This window comes from Oryx dammah, unplaced genomic scaffold (assembly GCF_014754425.2).
Source record: "Oryx dammah isolate SB20612 unplaced genomic scaffold, SCBI_Odam_1.1 HiC_scaffold_28, whole genome shotgun sequence".
Classification (NCBI taxonomy): domain Eukaryota; kingdom Metazoa; phylum Chordata; class Mammalia; order Artiodactyla; family Bovidae; genus Oryx; species Oryx dammah.
In genome coordinates, this window is record NW_024070212.1 from 40,903,549 (window position 1) to 40,912,942 (window position 9,394).

At 38.6% G+C, this 9,394-nt stretch overlaps 1 protein-coding gene across 1 annotated transcript in view; it reads right to left on the reverse strand.

Annotated features, from left to right (window-relative positions):
* Positions 1-8,921, reverse strand: part of SLC30A7 (solute carrier family 30 member 7) — a 99,043-nt gene extending 90,122 nt beyond the window's left edge. Inside the window, exons 1-2 of the mRNA XM_040232205.1 lie at positions 8,638-8,921; positions 8,318-8,419 (exon numbers count right to left, since the gene is read on the reverse strand). Coding sequence (XP_040088139.1) covers positions 8,318-8,419; positions 8,638-8,717 — 182 coding nt within the window. The 5' untranslated portion in view covers positions 8,718-8,921. The remainder of the gene's footprint in view (positions 1-8,317; positions 8,420-8,637) is intronic.
* Between the last annotated feature and the right edge of the window lie 473 nt (positions 8,922-9,394).

Sequence of the window (9,394 nt, forward strand, 5' to 3'; positions counted from 1 at the left end):
CTTGTCACACTAAACCCATATCGATATTCCCATTATTTCTACTATTATTAATAAATCGCTGCATTATTACTAATACCTAGTAGTAATATTAGTATTAATATCTAATATTCCCAGCATGATCCATAGCTCTTAATATCTGGATATATGTCAGAGTTTTCTTCAGTTGTAACTGCTACAAACTAAAAGTCAAAAACCTTCTTCACTGAAGTAGAAAAAGCAGTTTTTTAATTTCATTGTAATTTAGGATAATTATAAACTTAGAAACTGAAGTAAAGCATTACTCACCCACATAGAAAAGAACAAAAATTTTCAAGTTTCTCAAAAATCATTTTGAAAAATGTCTTAAATTTTATCATTAACCTTGTATATTTTATTCAAATATACAGAGATGCATAAAATAGTTTTAAGTGCTGTCTACACTTACCTGAAACCCAACTCAAAGCAGAACAAGAATGAGTGAACAAATGAAAAGGCTGAATGAGAAAATCAATAACTGAGGAGGACAAAGTAAGGTTCTTGCCAATCAAGTAAGCCTCTAAGATTTATAGTTATTTTAAGATTTTCCCTTGAACAGATCACTTAAAACTACACACTTGACCCTTAACACTAAAATAATAATTTAAATTTTGTGGTACAAAGACCCATTTGAAGAAAATCTTTGTAATGTGTTATAGAACCAATAAAGATTGTTTATGATTTTGTTTTCTTTGTTCTGATATGATACAGTAAGTTATTTTTAAAATGTGGTTTCAAAAAACTCTCTATTCTGATAAAACAATACAGATGACAATGAGAATTTTTACCCACTCTGCCTTGATTTCATGAGATTTTATAACTAAATTCAAAAGTTAATTTCAGTAACAACAGTAGTCTACATATTTAACTTCCCTGGTGGCTCAGACGGTAAAGCGTCTGCCTACAATGTGGAGACCCAGGTTCAATCCCTGGGTGGGGAATATCCTCTGGAGAAGGAAATGGCAACCTACTCCAGTACTCTTGCCTGGAAAATTCCATGGGAAGAGCCTGGTAGGCTACAGTCCATGTGGTCGCAAAGAATCAGACATGACTAAGCGACTTCACTTCACATATTTAACAGGTTTATTTTTACTCTGTATATAGTTTTAAATGTTTTTATTTCTTAATTGGAGGGTTTCATTGTACATATGACTTTTATTCTAAATAACTGTAAATTAGTTATAGAAGAAGGCAAGGTATTTATGCTAAATAAATATAAACTTTAAAATTCACTGATTTATTGATCTACATATATAGTTACTAAAATCTTGTTATGGGTTGAACTATCAGTTCAGTTCAGTCACTTAGTCGTGTCCAACTCTTTGACCCCATGAATCGCAGCACACCAGGCCTCCCTGGCATGCTGCGTCCCTGGCATCCATCACCAACTCCCGGAGTTCACTGAGACTCACGTCCATCGAGTCCGTGATGCCATCCAGCCATCTCATCCTCTGTCTTCCCCTTCTCCTCCTGCCCCCAATCCCTCCCAGCATCAGAGTCTTTTCCAATGAGTCAACTCTTCGCATGAGGTGGCCAAAGTATTGGAGTTTCAGCTTCAGCATCATTCCTTCCAAAGAAATCCCAGGGCTGATCTCCTTTAGAGTGGACTGGTTGGATCTCCTTGCAGTCCAAGGGACTCTCAAGAGTCTTCTCCAACACCACAGTTCAAAAGCATCAATTCTTTGGCACTCAGCTTTCTTCACAGTCCAACTCTCAATCCATACATGACCACTGGAAAAACCATAGCCTTGACTAGACGGACCTTAGTTGGCAAAGTAATGTCTCTGCTTTTTAACATGCTATCTAGGTTGGTCATAATTTTTCTTCTGAGGAGTAAACGTCTTAATTTCATGGCTGCAGTCACCATCTGCAGTGATTCTGGAGCCCCAAAAATAAAGTCAGCCACTGTTTCCACTGTTTTCCCATCTATTTCCCATGAAGTGATGGGACCAGATGCCATGATCTTCGTTTTCTGAATGTTGAGCTTTAAGCCAACTTTTTCGCTCTCCACTTTCACTATCATCAAGAGGCTTCCTCCCCCAATTTCTAAGTTGAAGTCTTACATCTCCAGTAACTCAGAATGTGACTTTATTTGGAAATAGGATCACTGCAGACATAATTTGTAGAGATTAAGTCAGTCAGGTGGGCCCAAATCCAGTGTCTGCTCTCCTTATAAAAAAGGATATCTGAAGACAGACATGTACACAGGGAGACAGCCAAGTAAAGATAAAGCAGAGATCAGGTGATGCTTCGACAAGCCAAGGAACACAAAAGACTGCCAGCAAAGCAACCGCTCTCATAGACCTCAGAAGGAACTAATCCTGACAGTACTTTAATCTCTTGACTTTTAGGCTCCAGAACTCCAAATTTTTGTTGTTTAAGTCACCCAGCCTGTGGTACTTTGTTACAGCTGCCCTAGAAAATCAATATACACCATCTCTTTTATAACAGATTTATTTATATTTGGTGTCAATAGACACCAAAGACTGCTTTAATAGTGGGAAAAAAATGATAAACCTCTTCTGTATAAAGGAGGAATACAGATTCTTTTAGATTCCTCTGATAGAGGAATCAGATTCTTTTCTAACAATTAAATGTAGCGTGGCAATTTTAATACTCATCAAAATGATATTTTAATTTTATTTAAATTTTAAATAAATTTGTCATTAAAATGTTTTTTTTTCCCCAACATTTCATAAAATATGATTCTACCAAAAAAAAAGAATATACTCCCTCTTTGGGGGTGGCAGAACATGATGTTCTCTTAAAAGCACTGTGATTATGAGAGCATGAACCCCGCATCATGATTTGAAAATTACTTAGTTGCATCTATGTAGGCAAACTCATGTGAAATAGTCTGCTTCTAGTTCTCTGCTCACCTATCATATATCAAAACAGTGTTCATGAGGAATGTCAATTTTACTGCTTATCTTCAATCAGCAAATGTTTCTGATTATGAATTATCACTTAAACTACCTGGCACAAAATCCTTAGAAAATAAAGGTAGCATAGAGAATTCTTAAGGCTATATGATTTACACACAAAATGTAACTTGATTTAAAAAACTGGTTGCTAAAAGCAGGGTACTTGTTTTTGGCTCTGATCTTTAAACACTAAATATTAAAGTGTATTTTTATACTTCGTTCTACAGGTATTTTAATAAAGAAAACTTCTTAGGATATAAAAATGGAAACATGATCACTAAAGGAAAATATAACAAATGTGAACAGAACATCTGGCCAAAGAAACTTATGAAAGGGATTTTATCTAAGGTCTACTGAAGGAAAGACAAAGAAAGAAAGAACCGATAAACTGAGACTTAAGAGACATATCAATCAAATACCATAGATCTTGTTTAAATTCTGATTTGTAAAACCAACTTCAAACAGAATTTATGAGACAATAAGGGACATATGAACACTCACTCACTGGACATTTGATATTAATAAATTAATATTTTTATAGGTAAGAATAGCACTGAAGTGAAGTGCAAGTTGCTCAGTGTGTCCGACTCTTTGTGAACCCATGGACTGTAACCCACCAGGCTCCTCTGTCCATGGAATTCTCCAGGCCAGAATACTGGAGTAGGTAGCCATTCCCGTCTCCAGGGAATCTTCCCAACCCAGGGACTGAATGCAGGTCTCCTGCAATGCATGTGGATTCTTTACCATCTGAGCCACTAGGGAAGTCCAAGAATACTGGAGTGGGTAACCTATCTCTTCTCCAGCTGATCTTCCAACCCAGGAATCGAACTGGGGTCTTCTACATGGCAGGTGGATTCTTTACCAGCTGAGCTACCAGGAAGTCCAAGAATAGCATTTGCTAACTCACTTCAGTCGTGTCCGACTCTGTGCGACCCCACAGATGGCAGCCCACCAGGCTCCCCCGTCCCTGGGATTCTCCAGGCAAGAACACTGGAGTGGGTTGCCATTTCCTTCTCCAGTGCATGAAAGTGAAAAGTGAAAGTGAAGTCGCTCAGTTGTGTCTGACTCTTCATGACCCCATGGACTGCAGCCCACCAGGCTCCTCCGTCCATGGGATTTTCCAGGCAAGAGTACTGGAGTGGGGTGCCATAGCATTGGATTATAGTAAAAATGAGGACTCTTATCTTTTAGACACAACTGAAGTAGTTATTGATATGTAAGAAATCATACTGTAGCTGGTATCCACATTGAAACAATTCAATGGTGACCGATATAACAGATGAAACAAAATAGGCCACATGTTAATAAACATTAAAGGTGGGTGACAGAGACATGAGGTCCCACTGAACGCTCTACTTTTACATACATTTTCCATAGTAAAAAAATTTAAAGGTCTATAGGTAACTAAGCTAACAGCATATTTATAGTGGCAGTTAGAGATTAATTTGAAATTGAACACAGGGAATCATCAACTTGAGTTCCATGAGATGGAAAGGGGGAAACTATTTACTATCAATTAATTAGCAAGAAAATAGAAAATCCTTAGAATCCTGATATTTGTGTAAGTTGTTAAACTAATGAGAGTTATGGTGAAAAACCCACAACTCCTTCCATATAACCCCTTCCTGTAAGGTAGAATTCTCAGCAAAATGGAATAGGAATCTATGTTTTTAAAGTTAAAAAAAAAAAAGAAAAGCAATTATGTCTTTTCAGAAGGGAAAAGCTGATAAAAATTCAAGATATTTAAAATCTTTAATGCCATAGAAAAAATGTTACTAGTGGAAGCATTTTTCTTTACCAAGGAATTACTTTACAAACATAAGCTGTGATGTATTATACAGAAGTAGGACAAAAGCACTGACTAGTCGGACCTAAAACATTTCTTGAACAAGTAATTACTTTGCTAATACAAAGACATTTATCTTTAGAGTTAGATGAGTTTCCGCTATGCCTAAGAGGAAAATGGTTGTTAACAGTTCTGATAGGAAATATCATTGAAAATTAAAAATTCTAACAGTGAGGTAAACAAAAAATAGAAGAGCATTAAAACAAAAAAAAACCAAACTATATTAAGATACTAGGAGAAAAAAAAAAATCACTGTATAGTAGAAAATACTTGGGTAATTGATGTGTCCAAGCTCTTCTACTACTCTGCAAAGTAGGAAACTCCCTGGGCCTTTTATACTATTCCACCTGTAGAAGAGTTCCCACTTTCTGAGCCTACATATTTCATCATTGGTAAAAAAAATTCAGGACTTTCAGAATACCTGGTTGACTGGAAAAAGATGGCATTTGCAACTAGACATGAACAATGCAATAAAGGTTTAGCCACTGAAATACTGGTGAAGAGTGCTGTATGCTGGTATCCAAACAAGCCTCCTTAAAAGACACTGTACATACTTTTTATCTCTTTTTGTCTCCATTCTGGATATTCTGCTGCTAGGGATGGCTGGAACTGTAATAGCCATTTTGGAAATAAAGTTTTATTTTGCTCAGGCAATTACTAATTTGGGGTTTTCCTAAAACTGAAGAAAGAATTTAAACCTAGATGGTATAAAACCACATTGTTATATATACTATACTATCTCAAGATTACTCAACAATAAATAAATAAATGAAAATAAAATGCTAGAAAGAAAAGAACCATAGAAGAAAAGATCACATATGGTATTCCTACCATTTTGCTACCAATAATAGAGAAAGAAGAGGCTTAATGTCCTTCCCCGTAACCCTGTCCCAAACAGCGTAGTTAGCAGGGTTAGTACTGGTGGACTAAATCCATATATTCATTATTCCTTTGTTCTTTCATTCAGCAAACATGTATTAAACATATTATGTGCCATGTACTAAGGTGCCTGAATAAGATAGAAAAGATTCCACTTTAATAACATTTACATTCTAGTGGAAAGGTAAAAAGTAGTAGATATTTAATAAGGGAAAATATACAAAGAGCTTAGCTATTCTCCACTGATGACACAGTCTCATCATCAAAAATACAAATCAACTAAAATTAAGTTCTTATTTAAAATGAAGGTGCTGAATCAGAACCAAAACTATTTAACATTCATTCCAATGAGGTCAAATGTTTCTAGGAACCTTTATTCATGAAGAGAAAGTGTGTTTTATCTATCTTTTAATTCCATAATGGAAAAAACTCTTGATATCTCATAACATCTTGAAACTACTTTTACAGAACACAAAGGAACATAGAAATGACTATGACAAAAACAGAAAACAAGTTTTGGTAAGGAATTTACTCAAGGAACTTAAAATCTAATCGAACCTTCAGGAACAGAGATAATTTAGTCATGTAAAGAAACTGCTAATCAGTCTACAAAGGGTCTCCAAATTTGTGGTGTCTAAGTAAGACAAAAAGTCAGATTATGAAAAGGCCCAAGCAACTTCTAGGTCCACCAAGGCTTCAACAGAAACATATTTGTACTCCCCATCAACTGATAAAAATTAGCATTGGGGTAAAAATAAATGATTGTGGGTGTGGAGGTTATCATAGTAATGCATACCTTCTAATTAATCTAGGCATGACAGACAGTAGTTCAGAGCTAGATTGCAAAGATTTAACACAAAGAAAGGGAGTAAACTGGAGAAGAGGCCTAAAGTCAAAAGAACAAGCCACGTGAAGGCAGAACAAGCCATGCACTATTGATGTTTTCTTTATATCCTGATGAATACTGACTAATCACTTAGAAAACAATGGTCTCAGTGATTTCCTCAACAGAGCTCTATAGATGAAAAGAATTACTATATACCTAACTTTCCATAGACAGGTGGTTTAGGTACTTCAACTATTAATCACTTGAACAAGACATCTTACTTAGTAATTTATGCAATGGAAGGCCACAGTGAAATGTACTGTAATATAACATAACTATAGCAAAACTGTACACAGGCAAACCAAGATAGAGCCTTGACAATAGTCAGCACATATGCCACAATATGGCATAACTTAGGAAGAGGAAAATGTAAAACATAAATATTGCATATTTATATGTAAAAGAATATATTTATTACACTGTATATTATATGTAATATTACATATTTATAATAAAGTACAGTTATTTCAATACAAACTAAGACAATATAATGCTTTTAACATTTACAACATATCAAAGGGTATTAATATTAAAGGACACATATATCTGACCCTCAAATGATTAAAAACAGTTATTACATACATTGAGATTTTATTATGTTTCAATATGCCTTTTACATTTGAGTGGTGACTAAACCAATAACTGGCATAATCTGCTGAGTAGTTCTGATAAAACTAAATTGACATCTGAATTTAAAAGTCTACCTTTTCATATAAAAGTATACATGTCACAAAAACTGGTGGTATCACCTAATGTCATTGTTCAATCTCAGTAAAGACCGAAAACAACAATTCTCTCTGAAAATGGACCTTAAAGGACAGAGACTTAGTTTATTAAATTAATAGAAAATAAAGCATAGATGGCATAGGTTCTTAAATTTGGGGTCCAAGATCTATTTCAAGGAATCCAAGAAAAAAACTAAAATTTTATATAAAAATTTGAAGTGTTGGCTATTATAAGACAGGTATGATATTTAAAGAGGAATCAATACACCTAGATGTGAGATGATGTTTTCCTTAGCTCAACAATTTTACTAGACCTTAAGAATTCAACTGCACACACCTGGATAACGTTACTGCATTTCCACAGAGTTACACTGGATAGACCTCTTCCCAAAGCAGTTAAAAACAAAAACGAAAAGAATCAAAGGTGACACCAAAAACCACCAACTCAAGAGATGAAAACCTTTTAGAAAACTATGTGGGATCTTTTAGCACAGTCAAGACCAGAAGAAAACCTTGAGAGTTTCAGCATAAAAGAGAATGAGACATGTTTCTCCAGATATCCCCTTTATAAACTTTTCCCTCGTTTCAAGACCCAGTATCCAATTAAGTATAAGATCTCAGGTATTCTCTCCCACAATTTTAATGGGCAATTCCTAATACCACTACCCTACAAAACGGGAAGAAAAGGATTTCTCCCAATTCCAAGAAAGTGGGCAGGGCTAAGGTGTGCAAAAGCAAAAGACTCTCTCCATCTGTCAAAATGAGGAGGGGACTCGTCACCCTGGTTTGAAGGAGGCGGGGGTGGGGGTGCTTGGCGAAGGAGGCGGGGACCTAAATCTTAACTGCTGCACGTGATGGCCTCGGCTCTTAAGAAATGTAACCGTGCCAGACTGGCGTGGATATGAAAAAGCAACTGAGTAGCATAGGTGCTGGCAAAGGCAAGACCTGAGCCTCCGGGTGAGGTGCTACGTGGCACTAAGCAAACAGAGCTTCGTCTCCCCCACCCCCTGCTTCCGCCCCAACCCTTTTCCCCTTTGGTTACCAGTTGCTCCAGATGCCGTAGAGTAGTTCAACAAAAGCGAAAGAGAGGTTCAGGCACAGGAAGAAAAACAGGTTCCGAGACGTCTTGTCCGACAGGATAGACCTAGGCGTAATACACGGGGGGAAGAACCGGGAAAGTCAAAGGAGTGCCAGACACGGAGGCCGGGTCCCCTTTCAAGACCCTCCCAGTCCACACGTTCTTTGCCTCACACGAACGAGGATGTCCCAGACGCTCCCTCCCTGGACCTCGGGCCATCTTTAGATTTGGGCCTTCTCCCCTTGTGCCGGGCACCCACTTCCCGCAAACACAGTTCCCCGCACCTAAACCAGCCTGAGATCTTGCGGAACAGATTGAACTTGGGTGGTTTGTATTCATCGTCCTTGATGGACAGAGGCAACATCTTCTCTGCCCGGCGAAGGGCCGGGTCTACTCCCCTCTAGTAGTGGCTCCGTGGGAGATGGTAGTGACACGGGTGACGCTTCAGATATGAATCCCCAGTGCCTGTCCCGGGCCGCGCGCCGCTTCCAGACACAGACTCAGACACACACCCGGGAACCCGGCGACTTCCGGCCCGGGCCGCGCAACGCGTCCTGGGACGGGAAAGGGGGGAGGCGGGGCCGAGGGCGGGATTTGCGCGGTGGGGCGGGGCTTAAGGCGAGGGCGGAGTTGCGAGTTTCACAGTAGCGGGAGAGAGGTGGCATCCTGTAGGTGGTCTAAAGGGCCGACTAGGAGTGAAGTCCCTCCACCTGTACTCAGGAAGAAAATCCTGGGGTAGCAATCCTGAAGTGGCCACCCGCGAATTGGGCTGGCCAGAAGGTTGAGAGCCCGCTCACGTCCACTCCGACTACCTATCACTGCGGTTCTCAGATGCGCTGGCATCCTGCGCCTACCCTTTCGCCATTGCCCTATTAGCATCAAATCCCGGTTTGTTCGGTAGCAGTGCTTAAGAATCCAGTCTGCAGGAAGCGCAAATGATGATGGTTTTGCTGGGTGAACTCTATGGGTACCCAAATCCTAGTAATTCCCGCGCCCCTAAACAGCCCCGCGCCCCTAAACAGCGCCTGACCTTTCTGTCCT